The 22,971-nt window shown below is 37.1% G+C and overlaps 1 protein-coding gene across 1 annotated transcript; it reads left to right on the forward strand.

Annotated features, from left to right (window-relative positions):
* Positions 1-20,857: 20,857 nt before the first annotated feature.
* LOC122019282 lies at positions 20,858-22,696 on the forward strand. Its single transcript, XM_042576766.1, has 3 exons — positions 20,858-20,892; positions 22,077-22,436; positions 22,524-22,696. The coding sequence occupies exons 1-3, from the start codon at positions 20,858-20,860 to the stop codon at positions 22,621-22,623; spliced, it is 495 nt and encodes a 164-aa protein (XP_042432700.1). The 3' UTR covers positions 22,624-22,696.
* Positions 22,697-22,971: the final 275 nt, after the last annotated feature.

Here is a 22,971-nt window from a genome sequence, read left to right on the forward strand (position 1 = left end):
AGAAAGTCCGGAAGCATCGAGCACCGAGCAAAAGTCCAGTCGATCTGGAGGATTGCACTGGCATCAGGTAAATCTCCTGAGTGGAGTAGGTGAGGGCGCGTTCCCCGTAGAGGGAACAGAAGGTGTTGGGTTGACCTAGGGTTTCCGGTTGGAAATCCGAAGTCAAACCCGGACAATCCGGAGACTGTCATAATATTCTATTATCATATCTAATATTATCTCTGTGCTAACTTGGTTTTGTAGGATGTGTTTTGTAGTTGTGGACTAACATGTTTTGCAAGGCCAAAATTCAGAGTTTAGCCTCGGATGAACAGTGTCCGAGGTGCCTCCATGGGGCTTGGAGGCGCCTCGGGTGCAAGCCAGCACATATCTGCGCAGAAGACCTGGAGGCGCCTCAGACGTGGTTGGAGGCGCCTTGGACCAGACGGTTGAGGCGCCTTGGAGTAGCCTGGAGGCGCCTCAAGCAGGATAAAGCGCGACTTGTTCTGCACTTATAACCATGACAGACTCGGTGCCTAGAGGTGCCTCGGACAGCCTTGGAGGCGCCTCCAACACACTATAAAAGGGCACTTCGAACAGCAGCTTAATCCAACTCGTTCCAAGCAATCCTTTTGATACAAGCTGCCTACGAGATGATACCGAAGTGCTGCGAATTGACACCAACAACTCGGAGCTCTGCATCTACTATTTCTCTTGTTGTTGGTAAATTTAACAGCTTTTATTGTAATTAGTTTGTAACACATTTCTGAAATATAGTTGTTGCCCACGGAAAGAGATCAAGGATCACGGGCCTTCGAGTAGGAGTCGATCTAGGCTCCGAACGAAGTAAATTCTCCTGTGTCTCTGTGTTTGTTTCTTTATTCCGCTGCGTGTTTTAACTCCGATAGTTTTACGAATCGAACGAAATAGCCACGAGCACTATTCATCCCCCCTCTAGCGCATCTCGATCCAACAATGTTTTTACTATAAGAGTTTAAGTATTGCCATTATTTTAGGATCTCTTTACACTTTGTCTAATTTTGATAGTAGATTACTCTAAAAATAGTCATGATTCATAGAATTTGACTAGTACATGTGTTTCTATCTTTGGTGGCCGAAAGCTTGGAAAAGAAGGAGAAGGTCGGATGTCTTCATCTTGGTAGATCGTTGCCCACACGATGTCCAAGAAGAGGAGAGGAATACAGCAAAAGATCAAGAGGTCTTTAGGTTACAAAGAAAGGTATAACTAGTTATTTATTCCGCTGCATACTAGTTTAGTTTTTCTTTGTATGGATCCTGAAATACCAACCCAAGAGGCTAGCGATTTTGTGTTTCAATTTTGTGTATTGATTTTGTGTTTCGATCTTATGCTTTGATTGAGGTCTCTTTAGTTAAACCTAGGGTTTACTGTGAGAGTTTAAATATTCAATTTCTTTGAAAGGTTTTGTCTAGGAAGTGGTAGATGGTCCTATAACCAAGAAGGTTGAGTGCCTCGCCAATGACCTGGAAGCCAATCCTTGAAATAGATATTTAATCAACTTCTATAATATGGTTTAACTTCTAAATAACACATGAGTTGAACTTGAAGTAAAAATGTGAAGTTACGTTTCCAATCCAAGTTTAACTTATGAAGAACACATGGTTTGAACTTGGAGTAAAAATGTTAAGTTTCATTTCCAATCCAAGTTTAAGAACACATGGGTTGCAAGGAAAAGTTCTGTGCTTGTACAAATTTTTATACAGGGGAAATAGAACGGTATTCTAAGTAGCGCCCAACATTTGGTATCAGAGCTAGTATTCTGCCTCTGTGTGTTTTGTTTTCAGTTAAATTATGCACTTTTCATACATAAATTTAGGCAGGATAATAGTAGGATGTGCAAATAAATTAACTCTGTGGTTGCAGGCATCCTAATTCCAACTATTATGGCCTTATTAAGTTTGTGTGGGATTGGACCCTCAGGCATGTCGAGGGTATTTTATGTGTGTGCATGATTGTGATTATTAAATATAGCAGGAGCTATATTAGTTTTTTTATGATTTTACATTCTGTTTGATCTAGATTACATGTACATTCCCTTGTGGAATATAGGATCGATAAATGCAAAATTTTATTTTTGTCACAGATCGTATCCTTGTGAGGCGTGTTACTATTTGAGGACCAAAGGCGCAGCATAAAAGGAAGCAAGATGGACGCAATGGCATGACTCGTTGGCGGCAGCTAGGGTTAGTAGCCACGGAGGGCAGCTATGGATGAGGCCATAATAGTTGAAAAATTAGTTTTCATATTTATTGCCTTTTATGCTGTTTATATGTGTTATGTGTGTGTGCATGTTAAAATTCCTCGCTTTAAATAACTAAGTGGGAGAGGAATTATTTAAATTTCATGGTCTCCATTACTGGTTTGTAAGTGATGCATTCAAACTTGCGCGTTGGCTTTGAGTGTCTTCCTCCACATCGGATGAGTTAGTTTGTTTACGGATCACTAGATCAAACTTCCTTTATAGATGATTATAGGAAATTATTTAGATTTGTGTGATCTTCTCCATCTGAAGGGGCACAATCCTATTTAATGGACTAAGTATCAAGTAATGGTATACACTTAGGCACATTTAATAGTATCCTCCCCATCGGAGTCACTACTATTATTTGTGTGATCGAAAAAAAACCAACTATTAATTTTATTTGTCATAAAGTTAGGTTGACAAGATAATAAAATTAATGGGCAAAACCCCCTCTTACAAATGTTTGAATTTGTATACGTCCACACTATCGTGACATACAAAATTCACGGTGTTTTGAGGTGTTGGTGAATTTAAATGATATTGTTTGAGGAATCAATATTATTTTAAATTCTAATGTTTTGACTAAATATTTTGTGATTCTTAGGATTTCAAATGGCTTTCAATCCTCTTGCTAATATATTGAATGAGAACAAACTTACTGGTCCCAATTACATTGATTGAAATAAAATTTGGGTTGTCCTCACAAAAGTGAGAACAATAAAGGTGTATCTTATTCATTAGTTGTTGAAACATGTTTAGCGGTGTTATCTACCAGTGCCTGGTGTGTAGATACGGGAGCCACAGATCATGTCTGCAATTCATTGTAGGGGTTTCAGAAAACCCGACAACTATATGAAGGGGAAATCACCGTCTACATGGGCAATGCTACAAAAGTGGCAGCTGTTGTAGTGGGAGATGTTTATTTATCCTTTGATAGGAATAAAACATTGATTTTGAGAAATTGTCTTTATGTACCAAGTTTTATAAAGAACTTGATTTCAGTTTCCAAACTATTTATGGATGAATATTCTGTTTCTTTTAATGACCAAGTAGTTGTCAAGAAAAATAGGATAGCTATCTGTTCTAGTACATTGGTTGGCAATTTGTATACTCTAAATCCAATAACTCCCACGATGCAACAAATGAAAATTAATAACACATCTTTTAATTCAAATAAGAGAAAGCAGCCTTCGGAAATGAACCAAACATATCTTTGGCATCTAAGGCTAGGTCATATTAACTTGAGTAGGATTCAAAGGTTAATAGCCGATGGACTTTTGGGTTCATTAGTGGTGGAAAACTTTTCAACCTGCAAATCTTGCTTGGAAGGAAAAATGACTAAAAGACCTTTTAAGGCTAAGGGGTATAGAGCCAAAGATGTGTTGGAATTGGTTCATTCTGATTTGTGTAGACCTATGACTATGTAGGCAAGAGGTGATTTTGAATATTTTGTCTCTTTTATAGATGACTATTCAAGATACGGTTACATTTACTTGATGCGCCGCAAGTCTGAGTGCTTTGATGAGTGCAAAGAATACAAGGCTGATGTGGAGAAATGTCATGGTAAAAGTATCAAGACACTACGGTATGATCGTGGTGGCGAGTATCTCTTAGGAGAGTTTAGGAGTTACTTATCAGAGGTTGGGATTCAATCCCAACTGTCTGCACCTGGTACACCCCAACAGAATGGTGTGGCAGAACGAAGGAATAGGACTCTTATGGAAATGGTTAGATTAATGATGAGTTATTCAGAATTACCAAATTCATTTTGGGGATATGCTCTAGAAATGGTAGTGTACATTCTGAACTTGGTACCTTCTAAGTCAGTACCCTCTACTCCCACAGAATTGTGGAATGGGCGTAAACCTAGTCTGAAGCATATTGGTATTTGGGGCAGTCCAGCACATGTACTAAAGGGAGACGCTGATAAGTTGGAATCACGTACAGAAGTTCGCTTGTTTGTGGGTTATCCTAAAGGAACGAAAGGTGGTTTATTTTATAGTCCTAAAGATCATAAGGTCATTGTTAGCACCAATGCCCGATTTTCAGAAGAGGACTATGTAATGAACCACAATCCCATGAGTAAAATTGTTCTTGAGGAAATAAGGGAAAACACGTCTACTTTAGTACCAACGGTACAAGATAAGATACCACAAGAAACTGCAACACGTGTCACAAATGATGCACAATTACAAGTAGTGGCTCGTCGTAGTGGAAGGGTTGTAGGCAACCTGATAGATTCATGTTTTTGGGAGAATCTTCGGACTTGATCCCTGGTGAACATGAACCTGATCCCTGGACATATGATGAAGCACTCCAAGATAAAGATGCAACATCTTGGCAAAGTGCAATGAACTCTAAAATAGAATCTGTGTACTATAATCAGGTCTGGGAGCTTGTAGAACCACCAAATGGTATAAAAGCCATTGGATGCAAATGGGTCTACAAAAGAAAAAGAGGGACAGACGGGAAGGTGGAAACCTTCAAAGCAAGGCTTGTTGCAAAAGGGTATACTCAGAAAGAGGGAATCGATTATGAGGAAACCTTTATGTTGGTAGCCATGCTTAAGTCTATCCAGATTCTTCTATCTATTGCCACTCATATGGATTATGAGATTTAGCAAATAGATGTCAAGACATATTTCCTTAATGGAAGTCTTGAAAAAAAAATATTCATATAAAGCAACCAGAGGGATTCATTGCGAAGGGCAAAGAGCATCTTGTATGTAAGCTCAATCGGTCTATCTATGGACTGAAGCAAGCTTCGAGATCTTAGAACATCCGATTTAATGAAGTGATCCAGTCTTATGGATTTATTCAGTGTCTAGATGAGTCTTGTGTATACAAAAAGAGTGACGGAAACATGGTGGTATTTCTTGTACTATATGTAGATGACATTTTGCTCATTGTAAACAATGTCAAAATATTGTCAGACGTAAGGGTATGGTTGTCCAAGTAGTTTGATATGAAGGATTTGGGAGAATGTGGACATATTCTTGGGATCAAAGTAATAAGGGATCGCAAGAAAAGGATGTTGTGTTTATCCCAAGCTTTGTACATCGATACTATCCTAGCTCATTTTAGCATGAAAAACTCCAAGAAAGGTTTTCTACCTTTTCGGCATGGAGTACCTTTATCTAAAGAGATGTCTCCTAAGACATCAAAGGAGGTACAGTACATGAAGGTGGTTCCTTATGCTTCGGTTGTAGGAACCCTAATATATGCAATGCTATATACGAGACCGGATATCTGTTTTCCCGTGAGCATGGTTAGTAGATATCAAAGTAATCCAGGACAGGGACATTGGACTACCATAAAGCATATATTAAAATACCTAAGAAGGACTAAAGATTATATGCTAGTTTACCAGGTAGATGATTTGCTCCCTATGGGTTATACGGATTCGAACTTCCAATCAAATAAGGACAATAGTAAGTCAACCTTAGAGTATGTATTTACTTTAGGAGGTAGAGTCATAATATGGAGGAGTGTTAAAAAGAAATGTGTTTCAGACTCCACCATGGAAGCTGAGTATGTGGCAACCTCTGAGGCAGCCAAAGAAGTTGTATGGCTCAGAAACTTCTTGATGGACTTAGATGTGATTCCTGGTTTGCCTAAAATTATCACAATTTATTGTGATAATAGTGGTGCAGTAGCAAACTCAAAGGAACCACGAGCCCATAAGGCAAGTAAACACATTGAGCGCAAGTACCACCTTATACGAGACATCGTAAAGTAAGGAGAAATTGTTGTCGCCAAGATTGCATCAGAAGATAACCTGGCATATCCTTTCACTAAGGCCCTTCCAGTGAGAGCTTTTGATGGGCATGTTGAGGGGATGGGAATTAGATGTATGGCAGCATAGTCTTTTAGTATAAGTGGGAGATTGTTAGGATGTATACTAAAAGCTTAGCTTTTTGTATGAACATTTATTTTGAAATGAGAATCACATTGCTCAAATGTCTGCATTTAGTTAAATACAGTTGTCCATTTAATTTATATTGTATATAACATGGTGTGTGGTGTCACACATAAGATCATGTTATTAGTTCCTTATAAATTATAAATAGTAGCTCACAACCAAGATGGATTGGGACAAACCATTAGAATGATTGTAGTGTAATTTGGTATTAGTTTATCTTGACCATAAAATTACACTAGTATACTATGTGTGTATTGAGCAGGACCATTTGAGGTTGTTTCTTTTTATACTGACTGCACACTATAAAATAACCTCCATTATTATGGATGTGTGTACTCTTAATCCTGATATAATAACAGGCACATATACTTAGTATTTATTTCTTTAATTTATCAATGGGTGAGATTTATTCGTTAAATCAATAGGCCCGATAAGTTAAGAAATAATATTATTTATATGGTGTGTTGTTGATTATAGAAGAAAATTGTGTCCTAGTTATCTAGGTTGATGATGTCCCCTTGAGGAGCTCATAAGGATTGTCATGTAAACCCTGCAGGTGGACTTAGTCTGACTTGACAATGAAGTTGAGTGGTACTACACTTAGAGCAAGATATTAATTAAGTGAGTTGTCAATAACTCATTTAATTAATGGACATTCGATATCTTAAACATAGGGAGATTAATGCACTCATGATAAGAAGGAACCCATAATGTAATATGAGATTGGTGCAGTAGTTCAATAATAACTCTTTAGTGGTATGAGTTATTATTGATGAACTTTAGTTGGGTGTTCGGGTCGGACACAGGAAGCTCAAGCTCATCGGGAGGTCAAAACCAATTCCTCCTCTCGGCCCATACTATAGCCACTATAAAGCCTCGCGTTCACCTATTTTGATTTTTCTTCTTACCTAAATGAGGGGTCGGCAACATCCTTGCTTTGTGCCCAAGCAAAGGGCCGACCAAGCCCTCTTGGTGCCCAAGATGTGGGTCGGCCAAGCCATGCTTGGTGCCCAAGCATGGGGTCGGCCATACAAGAAGAGAAAAGGAAGTATTGTTAAAAACAAAATTTTGTTAAAATATTTCCTTTTATAGCTTTCTACAATGGATTAAAGGAGAGATTTTAGTTGAGTAAACCCGATAAGTTTGGAAATAATATTATTTATATGGTGTGTTATTGATTATAGAAGAAAACTGTGTCCTAGTTATCTAGGTTGATGATGTCCCCTTGAGGAGCTCATAAGAGTTGTCATGTAAATCCTGAAGGTGGACTTACTCCGACCTTACAATGAAGTTGACTGGTACTACTCTTGGAGCAAGATATTAATTAAGTGAGTTGTCAATAACTCATTTAATTAATGGACATTCGATATCTTAAACACAGGGAGATTAATGCACTCATGATAAGAAGGAACTCATAATGTAATATGAGATTGGTGCAGTAGTTCAATAATAACTCTTTAGTGGTATGAGTTATTATTGATGAACTTGAGTTGGGTGTTCGAGTCGAACATAGGAAGCTCAAGCTCATCGGGAGGCCAAAACCAATTCCTCCTCTCAATCCCTGCTGTAGCCTCTATAAAGCCTCGCGTTCACCCATTTTGATTTTCCTTCTTACCCAAATGAGGGGCCGGCCACATCCTTGCTTGGTGCCCGAGCAAGGGGCTGGCCAAGCCCTCTTGGTGCCCAAGATGTGGGCCAGCCAAGCCATGCTTTGTGCCGAAGCATGGGGCCGGCCATACAAGAAGAGAAAAGGAAGTTTTGTTAAAAATAAAATTTTGTTAAAATCTTTCCTTTTATAGCTTTCTACAATGGATTAAAAGAGAGATTCTAATTTTGTTAAAATCTTTCTTTTTTTGTAATTATCTACAATGGTTAAAAGAGAGATTTTAATTTTGTTAAAATCTTTCCTTTTTGTAGTTATCTACAATGGTTAAAAGAGATATTTTAATTTTGTTAAAATCTTTCCTTTTTTGTAACCAACCATTATAGGAATAAAAGGAAGGTTTTGTTTAAAACAAAATTTTGTTATAATCTTTCCCTTTATAGCTATTTACAATGGTTTAAAAGAGAGATTTTAATTTTGTTAAAATCTTTCCTTTTTGTAACCATCTACACTAGCAAATAAAAGGAAATTTTATTAAAAAAATTTCCTTATTTGCCGCTAGCAAAGATTATAAAAGAGGAGGAGGGAGGTTCCCAAAAACTAACACAACTTAAGGCTCCTCTTTTAATTTCTTGTGGTCGGCTCTTCCCTTTTTTCCCTTTCCTCTTCATAAGGGCCGGCGGCACTTGGAGAAGGGCCTTCACCTTGTGGCCGGTTGCTTGGAGGAGAAGAAGAAGAAGGAGGAGGGCTCTTCATTTTGTATTCTTTGGCCGAAAGCTTGGAAAAGAAGGAGAAGGTCGAGTGTCTTCGTCTTGGTAGATCGTCACTCACACGACGTCCAAGAAGAGAAGAGGAATATAGTAGAAGATCAAGAGGTCTTTAGGTTACAAAGAAAGGTATAACTAGTTATTTATTCCGCTGCATACTAGTTTAGTTTTTCTTTGTATGGATCCTAAAATACCAACACAAGAGGCTTGCGATTTTGTGTTTCAATTTTGTGTATCAATTTTGTGTTTCGATCTTGTGCTTCGATTGAGGCCTCTTTAGTTAAACCTAGGGTTTACTGTGAGGAATTTAAATATTTAATTTCTTTGAAAGGCTTTATCTAGGAAGTGGTGGATGATCTCATAACCAAGAAGGTCGAGTGCCTTGCCAATGACCTGGAAGCCAATCCTTGAAATAGATATTTAATCAACTTCTGTAATATGGTTTAACTTCTGAAGAACACATGAGTTGAACTTGGAGTAAAAATGTTAAGTTTTGTTTCCAATCCAAGTTTAACTTATGAAGAACACATGGTTTGAACTTAGTGTAAAAATGTTAAGTTTCATTTCCAATCCAAGTTTAAGAACACATGGGTTGCTAGGAAAGGTTCTGTGCTTGTACAAATTTTTATACAGGGGAAACAGAACGGTATTCCAAGTAGCACCCAACATAATCAACTTCTCTAATATGGTTTAACTTCTGATGAACATATGGGTTAAACTTGGATTAATAATATTAAGTTTTGTTTGCTATCCAAGTTAACTTCTGAAAAGCACATGGGTTGCTAGGAAAAGTTCTGTGCTTGTTCAAATTTTTGTACAGGGGAAACAAAATGAAATTTCGAGTAGCGCCAACAATTGGTATCAGAGCTAGTTTTGTGCCTCTGTGTGTTTGGTTTTCAGTTAAATTATACACTTTTCATACATAAATTTAGGCAGGATAATAGTAGGATGTGCAAATAGATAAACTCTATGATTGCAAACATCCTAGTTCCAACTATTATGGCCCTATTATGTTTGTGTGTGATTTGGACCCTCGGGCATGTCGAGGGCATTTTATGTGTGTGCATAATTATAATTATTAAATATAGCAAGAGTTGTATTAGTTTTAGGATTTTACATTCTGTTTGATCTAGATTATATGTGCATTCCCTTGTGAAATATAGGATCGATAAATATAAAATTTTATTTTTATCATGGATCATATCCTTGAGAGGCATGGTGCTATTTAAGGACCAGAGGCACAGCGGAAAAGAAAGCAAGATAGACGCGACGACATGACCCATTGGTGTCAGCTAGGGTTAGCGGCACACGGAGGACAGCTATGGATGAGGCTATAATAGTTGGAAAATTATTTTTCATATTTATTGCCTTTTATGTTGTTTATATGTGTTGTGTGTGTGCATGTTAAAATTCCTCGTTTTAAATAACTAAGTGGAAGAGGAATTATTTAAATTCCACGGTCTCCATTATTGGTTTGTAAGTGATGCATTCAAACTTACGCGTTGGCTTTGAGTGTCTTCCTCCACATTGAATGAGTTGTTTGTGGATCACTAGATCAAACTCCTTTTATGGATGATTATAGGAAATTATTTAGGTTTGTGTGATCTTCTCCATCTGAAAGGGCACAATCCTATTTAATGGACTAAGTATCAAGTAATAGTTTACACTTAGGCGCATTTAATAGTGTCACGCCCCAGGTAGTCCCTGTCCGAAGAAATTTCGGCAGCATCTCCCCTGTACGGGTGACAATATGAATCTCAGTATACATATATCTATACCTTGGCCACACTCGGCCGGAACAATACACACAAATAGTAAACAATTCACGCAGTTATATTCACATTTCTACACAGATATAATATGAACAATCCACACAGTTGTATAAAGAAAAGATGATATAGAAATCAATAAAGATATACGTACACATCCTACTCCACTACAACGAAGAAACGAAATCCACGAAGTAATGAAAATATCCGCAGCGGAAAACCAAAAGTAGTAAACCCAATGTTCGTCATAAAGTCCACAATACAAATCCACATCACAAGTATACGTATAAAAGCGAATACAGAAAACGATGTCTAGAAATCCTCGCGACCAAGGGGCTAGCGACTGGAATCTCTCCTGACGGCCTCAACCTGAAAAATAGTAACAACGGGGTGAGTTCAAAGAACTCAGCAGGTAAACCAATAGACATGTACATCAATATATATTCACCAGTAATAACCTAAGGTACAGTCTCCTAAACCATAGGATCAATAGAACAGTTTCCTAACAGTACAATCTACGGCACAGTCTCCTAACAGTATAACAGATATGCATAGCTGAAATAAGCTGTAATAACCAACAATAGGCATAAAGTACAGTCTATAGCAAGAATAATAAGAAGATGCATAACTGAAATAAACTGTACTCACCTGCGAGGCTTGGGCAACTAACTGTCAACATACAGAGATAAAAATAGTTAGAGCAAAAGCATGTATCCGGTATGCATGTCAATCATATGCAATCACCAAAATGCATCAATCATAACGAATGCAATCCGTGCATATGATGCAATATGACATGGTCACCCCTGTCACCTGTCAGCCATCTCACACACAATGATGAGACCGAGTGGGTAGGGCTGACCATCACTGCTCCTGAAGAGTGACCGAGTGGACGGGATGTCGGAGTACACCTATCCTCCTACCTCAAACATAGTGAGGCTCTCAACTCCCGGTACGCGATGACGGGGAGGGATCCCTGTCTGCTACCACGCTGCAGTCACACTACCCATGAGCGGACCAGCGGAGCACTACAGAGCTACTTCCATACACACCCTACTGTGCTGTGCCACTACCCATGCAGTGAAACACGTTGTGTGCAGGCCTATGTAGCCGGCCGACGAGCTCAACAATAATGGAGTCGTCAATCGCCTAGCATGCAATCATGCAGGATGGTGCATGATGCTACAGTATGTCATACCTGAACATAGCCTCCTCCATATATGTGTGTGACCAAAAGGTAAACGCATATATATAACCATGATATAAACAGCATAAATCCAAAGACATCACATATAACAATGATGTAAGTATCATGAATCCAAGAGCATGTGTCACACATGTAAAGCAACTAATCCAGTAGAGTAGCGCACTATAGATATGCATCTCTATGAACATATATATACATGGCAAGAGATAAATATCCAATCCTGAAGTAAAGCAACTAGCAGATGAAGCATGTGATAGGTATCAAATAGCTAAGACCAGGGAAGAAAATAATCTACTATCTGCCACTAGTAAATATATATAAGCTACACATATCATAAGACATTATCAAAAGATAAGTCAGAGGGTACCCGCCTCAAAAGAAGGTACAATCCAGTCCTAATCCAATGTCGAGATGCTCGTCTCGAATCAGAGTCCTGTGTCAACAAACAATATATATATTTTATTTAGCTAAATCCAAATGAATAGCTAAATAAAATCCCTAAAACTAAATTAGGGTAAAACCCTAATCACACAACCTCAATCTACATAATTAAATCTAATGGTTAATTAGGGTTAGTTACCTAATCCCTAATCACCAATTAGATTAGAAATCCAATCTTAGATTAAATCCAATAGTTGACTAGGGTTAATTGTCTTAACCCTAATCATTTCATTAATTTAATCTAAGCAATTAAATCTAATCACAATCAACATAACCCTAATTCATCCACAACAGGCATAACCATCTAAAATAACCAAACTACATGATGATCTACAACTAAGATCAATTATCCTATTCCTTACCTCAAATCCAAGGTGATCACCAATAGATCACAATCAAAGGTGTTGCTGCCGGTTAGGGAAAGCTGCTGGATACACCTCAAAGATCACAACTCCAGCATCACAGCAACAGAACCTCACTGGATTGGATTCAATCGGATCAAGAATCAACAATTCAACACATCAATCCTAATTCAACAACATGTATCAATTACTCCTCAACATACCTCAATTGAGCTGTTGGAAAACAAAGTGATCTGCTGGACCAGACAAGATCCTCAATTAGCAACCGCTGTTGATTGTTGAAACCAAAGGAGCTACTGGTTGAGGTGCTGCCGGAACCACAATTCCAGATCCACAGGACACTCAACCTCACTGGAAATCAATCGGATCACAGTGGAATCAAGCAGGAAGACTACTGATCAAGCATCAACACCTGAAGTCTCTACCCTACAGCCCAAGCACCACTCACTGGTCTCAACCTCTTCAACCGAATTCCCCACTCAGCCGCAAGAAGAGGAGGACCAATCTGATCGGGAGAAAAATCCAGCACAAGACGAGTCAATACCGAAATAAGAACCCTAATCTAGCTAGAATCCATGAATCAACACAGATCTAACGAAGCCTTACCTCTCTAGATCACCTCCCGATGGCATCACTGTCTGATTCGGCTAGAGAAGACGCAGATCGCTCCATGAATAACTAGAGGAAGATGAACGAGGGAGTCGGTAGGTTGGGAGATGACACGAACCTTGTTCCTCACCGTGCCCTAGCCACCAAGGGTCGTCGTTCGGCCGCAAGAACCACCGGAGCAGAGACCCCTCGGCCGAAGGCAGCCTGGTCTTCCTCGGCACCGTCAAGATCCGGCGACGAGCTCCTCAGGATCGGCGGCGAAGGCGAGAGAAATCGAGAGAGATCGGGCGAGAGGAAGAAGAGAGGATTCGACTCAAGGAGGAACCGAGAGAGGGAGTCAGGGAAGAAAAGGAAATCGCAATGAAGAGGAGGGTCGGGTTCGGCGTTTGGGAGAAATAAAAAGAAAATGAAAATGTTTTATAAATAAAACATTTCCTCCATTAAACGGTATCCCAAACAGGCTTTATCCGCGCCCGAAATTAATCCCCTCAAAACTCGTCGTACGAGCTCCGAAAAATTCTCAGAAAACTTCTAAAAATTCTGAAAAATTTTATAAGGCTATTTCTCAAATAACCCTATTTATTTAAATTTAATAGTTTACACTTAGACGCATTTAATAGTATCCTCCCCATCGGAGTCACTGCTATTATTTGTGTGACCGAAGAAAAATTAACTATTAATTTTATTTGTCATAAAGTTAGGTTGACAAGATAATAAAATTAATGGGTAAAACCCCCTCTTACAAATGTTTGAATTTGTATACGTCCACACTATTGTGGCATACAAAATTCACGGTGTTTTGAGGTGTTAGTGAACTTAAATAATATTATTTGAGGAATCAATATTATTTTAAATTCTACAGTTTTACCAAATATTTTTGATATGAATCCAAAGAGAAAGATATCTCAAGAACCCACAACGAATGGAAAAAGAAAGAAAGAAAGAACTAAATCGATAAGATTGATGAAAAGTACCTCGACCCAATGCTTAGGCAAGCATGAACCTTGGTATAGAAGATGGTAGACCCCACAACCTTGGGATGGAGGTTGATAAGTCTTTGAACACCACAAGGAAATGCCTTGATAAGTTCTAATTCAATGAAAAACCAACAAGTGAGAGCCTCACCATGCTTTAGATTGAAAAATATGTCAAAGATACATGTGTGGCCGTCACCCCCTTTATTTATAGCTATAAGGTGACCAAAAAACCTTAAAAGGCCAAAAGAAAGTACATTTAGTAAAGGCCTATATATGTAGACTGCTTAGCCATTTTAAGTTTATGACTTTATTACAACCCAAATAAAAGTAGAATTGAGTCTAAATTAAGCCTACATAGATATGAGACTTAAGTGCTAATTAAGCTCATCTAAGGCTTGAATTAGGTTGATTATGCCGAATGACTTGCTCTTGGTCAAACCTTCTTCAATGGTAGCTTTGGCCTTCACATCTTTAATTAGTACATTAAGTGCTTCCTTCATCTTTCTAGCCTTAGCCCTTGTAATTGGGCCTCCATTGATGCATAATGGATCATCATTAACATCTAGAGTGGGTTGACCATGATTCATATCATTAGCTTGTTGCTCTCTTTCTTTGACTCCATCATTCCCCCTTTCTCCAAAAGGATTCGTCCTCGAATCTTGATCACCTACATCAAAGGGAGAAAGATCAGAAACATTAAATGTAGCACTCACATTATACATCAAAGGCAACTACATCACAAGATTGTATGCATTATCATTGATTCTAGCAATGACTTGAAATGTACCATCTCCTCGTGGATGCAACCTAGTACGACGTTTAGTAAGGAATCTTTCCTTCCTCATATGAATCCAAACCCAATCTCCGGGTTCAAAGATCACTTTGTTTCGTCCCCTGTTGCCTTGCATAGCATATTGTTCAGTTCTCTTTTCAATTTGCAAGCGAATTTTTTCATGCAGTTGCCTCACAAACTCAGCTTTTCTAGTACCATCTAAACTGGCATGCTTAGAGACAGGCAAAGGTGACAAATCTAAAGGAGTTAAAAGGTTGAACCCATATACCACTTCAAAAGGTGAAAAATTAGTAGTAGAATGTACAGATCTATTATAAACAAATTCAACATGTGGTAAACAATCTTCCCAACCTTTTAAATTCTTTTGAATGATAGCTCTCAATAAAGTATAGAAAGTTCGATTTACTACCTTAGTTTGTCCATCTGTTTGTGGATGACAAGTTGTAGAAAACAAAAGCTTTGTTCCAAATTTTTCCCATAGTGTCTTCCAAAAGTAGCTTTGGAACTTTGCATCACGATCTGAAACTATGCTCCTCGTGTAACACCCCTAGAAAGCCTAGATAAGAAAGTAAGGATAATGAGAGTTTGAAGGTAGTGAAAAGAAGGTGTAAATATTCTAAGTTGAATATTAAGATGGGAATAAAGTTGAGAATATAAATCATCTATATTTATAATACATGGAATTAATGTAAACAAAAGGAAGGAATATGAGATAATATATATGTGTATGAAATATTTATGCATAATGCATAATATGGTGATATATGAATTATTATGTACAAAAGAATATCAATAATATGTTAGAAGAGAAATAGGATTGAACCTTGGACCTCTTGTAAGGAACATGTATAGGATATCAAAGGGGATAGGAGAATTATTGATAAGGAGAGAAAGGACTAAGTAGTTAAGAATAAGAAAGGATTCTTTTTACTTAAAAGGAAAAGGAAGTAAAAAGAAGTAAAAATATACATAACCAAGTTTTGATCCTTGGTTCTCTTGTGGATGCATGCATATGTTAACCAAGTGTGATAGGAGAGGATATTGTAAGAGGAGAGATAGGAATTTTAATTAAAGGAAAGAAAAGAGAGAAATTAAAGGAAAGAAAAGAGAGAATTCAAGAAGCATTTCTCTAGAATATTCTTATCATTAAAGAGGAGAAATAAATAAGGAGGATGAATCAAGTCAAGTTTTCCTCCCCTCATTTTAGTATAAATAGGCATGGATGGGTGGCTTCATCCTCAACTCACTCTCCTCCTCTTCTCCTAGAGGTGCAGAGACACTCCCTCTTTTCTTTCTTTCTTTTGTTGCCGAGCAACACAAGAGGAAGAAGCCTCTTCTTCCTCCTCCTCTCCACCAAAAGACCTAGCTTCCTCCATTGGTGTCGAGCAAAGCAAGCAAGGAAGAAAGGTCCACAAGCAAGTTCTCAACTCTAGGAAACTTAAGCAAAGAAGGTAAGCTTCCCCTCACCTGTGGTACAAGGCTTTTATGTGATTTTCAGATTTATAAGGATTAGAAAACCTAGGAAAGAATTTAAGAAAATTCGGCTAAAGAAAAGGTTTTCAAATCTAAGATGATTTAAACAAGACCTCATTTCATGATAAGATTTTCTATGCTATGTAGAAGGATTCTTTTCCATGATTTTATACTGATATGATGTATGATCAGAGGAGTATCTAACCCTAGGATTTAACCAAAAATATTTTAAAGAGGCTAGGAAGATTATTGTCTAACCAAACTAGTGCAAGGTTCCTTCTATGAAATGCTAAGGACCTTTCTATGGTTTTCTTGCTTGGAAATTAATTGGAACCAAAAGAAAACTCACTTGTATGCTTCGGACCAGAAAGGTTAAGGGTTAGAAAGACCTTCAAAAAATTTAAATAAACATGCTCCTATGATAGGATATAAAGTTTCTTAAAGGGTGTTCACATTGCTAGAAACTCATGAACTCTTTTTAGGGTTTTTCGGCCATGATAAAAGGGATAGCTTAGATTAGCCTAAACAAAAATATTAATATGCTCAAGACCTCTGTGATATTATGATATGAAAGTTGATTAATGCTCTCATGTTTAATTGGAATGTAGAAAATTAGTTACATGATATAAGACATGTAAGATCACAAGAGTCCTAGCTTGTTTATGATCCAATTTTGTGTATGATGTTCTTAGTAACTTTTGCCATGATATTTACTTAGGCTTTCCATGCTTTAGGCCACTTAAGAAACCTAGTTTAAGGACTGGTAGGTTTCGGCCATGAAGGAAAATAAAAGAAAAAGGGAAAGAAACCATAGGAAATGCTATACATAATGAGAAGAAATGAAATTATGTTATGTAATATGCTATGATATGTTATAGCATAGGAAATGCTATACATAATGAGAAGAAATGAAATTATGTTATGTAATATGCCATGATATGTTATAGCATAGGAAATGCTATACATAATGAGAAGAAATGAAATTATGTTACGTAATATGCCATGATATGTTATAGCATAGGAAATGCTATACATAATGAAAAGAAATGAAATTATGTTATGTAATATGCCATGATATGTTATAGCATAGGAAATGCTATACATAATGAGAAGAAATGAAATTATGTTACGTAATATGCCATGATATGTTATAGCATAGGAAATGCTATACATAATGAAAAGAAATGAAATTATGTTACGTAATATGCCATGATATGTTATAGCATAGGAAATGCTATACATAATGAGAAGAAATGAAATTATGTTATGTAATATGCCATGATATGTTATAGCATAGGAAATGCTATACATAATGAGAAGAAATGAAATTATGTTACGTAATATGCCATGATATGTTATAGCATAGGAAATGCTATACATAATGAGAAGAAATGAAATTATGTTACGTAATATGCCATGATATGTTATAGCATAGGAAATGCTATACATAATGAGAAGAAATGAAATTATGTTACGTAATGATATGTTATAGCATAGGAAATGCTATACATAATGAAAAGAAATGAAAAAGGAAATGCATGAAAGATTGTTAGGGACATGATATGATAGTTATGCATGATAAGTTATTTTTTTTTGTATGGTTTGTACCAAGGGTGGGCTCCGTAAACGCCCCGGGGTCGATGGAGTAAGACTCGGGCCTCGTCAGTAATGGGCCTCTGAATGCCCTAGGTCGATGGAGTAAGACTCGGGCCTAGTATGTATGCATGGTAGGGTTCAAGACTTGCTACCTTGGACCTACGCATTATGTATGTGGTACAAACCGGGATCCCCTCTAATGATGATATTAATTTCAAGTACTTATAAGTATAAGTTTTCAAATTCATGATGCATTGCCTACATATGTGCTTGAATTATCTGATGATTAGATATAATGTCATGTGATATTATATGAATATGAATATGAATATGATACCCTTGTATGTCGTATGCTTATGATACCTCGCATGATATTGATATGCAATGATATGAATTCGGTTTTAGTGAGTAGGAAAGGAACTTACTGAGCCATGAGTGCTCATAGCTTACTTTCCTTGTACCGCAGATATGGGGGATGGATATTCGGAATGACGGAGCAGCAGGAGGAGCAGATAGTGATGTGTGTGGTGGTGGCTCGGCAAGAACGATTCGGACAAATTAATATTTTTAGTTATATGATCAATATATGCACATTCGAACTAATCAGAATATGTGATATCATGCTTATTTAAATAAAAGGAATGATTTAAAATTTTCCGCTGTTATAGTATAACTAAAGCATGTACGTAAGTAGTATAAGATCGTAGCGCCGCCCTTGGGTAACAAGGGTGGGCGTTACACCTCGGTACTCCATGAAGCTGGACAATCTCCCTAAAAAATAGATCCGTAATATGGTTAGCATCATCTGTTTTCTTACAAGGAATAAAATGAATCATTTTATAAAATCTCTCCACAACGACAAAAATGGAATCCATACCTCGTTTAGACCTTGGTAGTCCTACAACTGATGGAGTCAAAGAAAGAGAGCAATAAGCTAACGATATGGATCATGGTCAACCGACTCTAGATGTTAATGATGATCCAATTACAAGGGCTAAGGCTAGAAAGATGAAGAAAGCACTTAATGTACTAATTGAAGATGTGAAGGCTAAAGCTACCATTGAAGAAGGTTTGACCAAGATCAAGTCATTTGGCATAGTCAACCTAATTCAAGCCTTACATGAACTTAATTAGCACTTAAGTCTCATGTCTATGTAGTAGGGATATGTAGGCTTAATTTAGACTCAATTTCTACTTTTATTTGGGTTGTAATAAAGCCATAATCTTAAAATGGCTAAGTAGTCTACATAGGTCTTTGTTAAATGGGCTTTCTTTTAGCCTTTTAGGATTTTTTGGTCACCTTACAGCTATAAATAAAGGGCGTGACAATCACACATGTATCTTTGACATATTTTTCAATCTAAAGCATGGTGAGACTCTCACTTGTTGGTTCTTCATTGAATTAGAACTTATCAAGGCATTTCCTTGTGGCGTTCGAAGACTTATCAACCTCCATCCCAAGGTTGTGGCGTCTACCATCTTCTATACCAAGGTTCATGCTTTCCTAAGCATTGGATCGAGGTTCTTTTCATCAATCTTATCGATTTAGTTCTTTCTTTCTTCTTCCATTCGTTGTGGGTTCTTGAGATATCTTTCTCTTTGGATTCACATTATTTGGTATCAGAGCTTTGGTTTTTCTAAATCGATTTCATTATCCTTTTTCTTTTGTGCTTGAATCTTTGTTTATTTTGTTCAACATTATCTACTTATCGTTATCATCTCAATTTTCGTGAGTTTTTAGTCGTCTTCTTGCTATAAAAAAAAAAGGAAAAAAAATTCAGCAAAAAAAAGGTCGAAATTCCAAAAAAAAAAAGAAAAAAAAATTTCAACAAAAAAAAGGTCGAAATTAAAAAAAAAGAAAAAATATTTTCAGCAAAAAATGGGTCAAAAATTTTTAAAAATAAAAAAAGAAAAAAAAAGGTGGGTATAGAGAATTGTTATTTCTATACTTGCATTTTCCAATTCCGTATCTTTCTTTAAAGTCTTGCCTAGTATACTCCGCATCTCCTTTAAAGTTTTGCCTAGTATACTTGCATTTTCCAATTTCGTATTTTCTTTAAAGTCTTTCTTAGTATACTTCGCATATATTTTAAAGTCTTGCCTAGTATACTTGCGTTTTCCAATTCCGTATCTTTCTTTAAAGTCTTGCCTAGTATACTCCGCATCTCCTTTAAAATCTTGCCTAGTATACTTGCATTTTCCAATTCCGTATTTTCTTTAAAGTCTTGCCTAGTATATTCCGCATCTCCTTTAAAATCTTGCCTAGTATACTTGCATTTTCCAATTTCATATTTTCCTTTTAAGTTCTGCCAAGATTTAATTTTGGCAAATTTCCTTTCAGCCCTTAATATACAATTTTGCAACTTGTATTTTTATATCAATTCATATCTTTTATCCTAATACCCTTGGGAGTTTAAATTAGTCAACGAACACTTATAGGGAAAATTGTCACCATTCTAAGTTCTTTAAAGAGCTAACATTAGTGAGTTGAGTGATTGAGTGCCAACAGATTGCATTAATGGCGACAAGTGGAGAGGAAGCAAGACCGAGAGAAACACTTGAACAACGAGCCATGAGACAACACTTGGAACGCATGGAAATCAGATTCAATCAAATCCTCAACAGATTAGAGAGACAAGATGCTGTAATTTCGGGATTGCAAAATAGCCAAGCGAGTAGAGTTCCTACATGAAATTCAAGGCAATATAACCATGATGACAACAATGATGATGATGATGATGGTTGTGTATCTGAGGACATTGATGATAGAGTTTCTAGTGGCAGATCTGGTCATGTTAGAATTGGTGGTAGAAGAGGAAGAATGAATGATTATGTTGATAGAAATTTGGGAAATATCGAGATGAAAATTTTACCTGATTCTCATTCCTTTGTTATTCATACCAAGCACATCAACCATTCCAGAATATATATCAAGCACCAACCATTTTATCATTGATTTTCACTGTGATTAACCTCTCAATCAAAACTTATTATGATTCTCATTACCAAATAGGTACCAAGCGCCCCCTAAGTATATATGAGAGAAATGGGAAAGCATCTTAAGTATATATAGGAGATATGGTCTTAAACCCTAAGGATGTGCTTGGTTTGAGGTTATCTTTGATAATCTTAGTTATCCATCCAAAGTTATCAATAAAAATCCTGTTTGGTTTAGGTAATCGATGATTCCCAAGTAATGTTCCATGCCCGATACCTCAACAAAAAGAGCATGCAACCAGAAATCAAAAAATCTCGAAAAACTGAGATTTTTCTTGATTTTGTGGTTAACGAAATTTTTTTACTAAAAATATCCTCCGATATAAGAAAAATGTTGGGAAAAAAAATAAAAATGTAAAGAAGAAAAAAATAAAAAACATAAAAAATTAAATTAAAAAAATTTTTAAAAAAAGGAAAAAGATAGTAAAAAAATAAAAAAAACATAAAAAATGTAAAAAATAAAAAAATAGAGGAAAAAGGTAAAAACTATTAAAAAATAAAAATAAAAATATTAAAAAATGTAAAAAAATAAAAATCATTAAAAATAAATAATATAAAAAAATAAAAAAAAGTAAAAAAATTTAAAAGGGAAAAAATAAAAAAGAATAAAAATGTAAAAAGAATTTAAAAAAATTAAAAAAAAAATAAAAATTTAAAACCATTAAAAAAAATTAAAAAACCTAAAAAATATTTAAAAAATAAAAAATGGAAAAAATAAAAAACGCATAAAAATAAAGAAAATGTTAATATATATATATATAGTTTAAATAATAATAATGTATGATTGATTTTGTAATTAAGGGTAATATAGTAAAATATTAAACTAAGTTATTCATTAAAACTTTCAAACAAACAAGTTTTTGTTACATTAACTAGGTTGAACCAAACAACATTTGGTTATATTTCATTCACCATAATTTTGATTATGTGATTACCTGTTAATCACATAACCAAAGTTATATATAATAACTTGAACTAAACGCACCCTAAATCCTAATCTCCACAACCTCCCTAGACTTTAAGACTGTAAGGATCACCTAGGGATTTTAGGTCATCTTGAGTATGAACTATATTTATAAGGGTGCTATAGATAGATCGTGATCAAAATAAAGAGCTTGTAGTTTTCAATGAGTTTAGTCATTGATGTGGAGATGGTTTAGGGTAGGGGAGGAATTAAGGAAAAAGGGAGGGGCAATTTGGGAAAGTGACGAGGTAGGGCTTTAAGGGGGAAAGAACACTGTAGCAAGGGGGAGGTTTTTTTGGTCTCCTTTGTGGTTTTTGGCTTCACCGCCGCCAACAGGAGCCAAGGTGGTCATCTTCTTCCTCCTCTCTTCTCCTCTTCAACTTCTTCTCATGACTCCACCACTGGGCCGGTTGCCCGCCCTCCCTCTTCTTTCTCCTCCTCGCAACGCCAGCCACAGCGACGACGACATCCACATATTCTTCCTCCTTCTCCTCACAACGCCACCGCCGGAGAGACTGGCCCCTTCCTCTTCCTCCTCCTCGCGACTCTACAGCCGGACAGACCTCACGACGCCGCCATCAGTGCTCGTCACTGCTCGTCCTCCTTGCAATGCCGCTCTTCTACTTCTCCTCTCCTCGCCGGAGCTGCCTCCAAGCCACCCTTCTCCTCTCCCATGGTCGCCTACAACACTTCACAGTATGAGTCACCCTCTCCTGCCTAGGTGGAGGGCGTCTCCTCCGTTCATCGTTGTCTCTAATGTCGTCTGCCTACGATTGTTTGCAGTCAACCTTCATCGTGGTGGTCAGTTCCTAATCCACCTCATGGTGTGCATCCGAAATTGAGCAGGCATTCGATATACACTATCATGCACGCCCAATCTTGATCTGGTTTCTGATCTGCTACTGTCGTATGATTCTGATGTGGATCGGGTCTTCGAGCCCGTGTTGTCATTATATTCTGCCATTACTTGTATGATATTTTTATCCCGGCCTGCGTGCCGATATTTGTATCCCAGTTTGTGTGCCACTAGTACCTCCCGACCTGCGTGCCTGACCTGTAGTTCGTCTTCCAGTTCCATGCCGCGTCCAACTCCGCGTCGTCAGATCCAGCTCCTCGTCTGGCATAGTCATCCACTCTTCCAAGTCCCGACCACTCGAGCAGCGTCCCATCCGAGGGCGCCCCCTGGGCCAGGGTACGTTCTCCGTACTCACCCCTTATTTATTTCATGATT

The sequence above is a fragment of the Zingiber officinale genome, chromosome 9A (assembly GCF_018446385.1).
Source record: "Zingiber officinale cultivar Zhangliang chromosome 9A, Zo_v1.1, whole genome shotgun sequence".
Taxonomy (NCBI): Eukaryota; Viridiplantae; Streptophyta; class Magnoliopsida; order Zingiberales; family Zingiberaceae; genus Zingiber; species Zingiber officinale.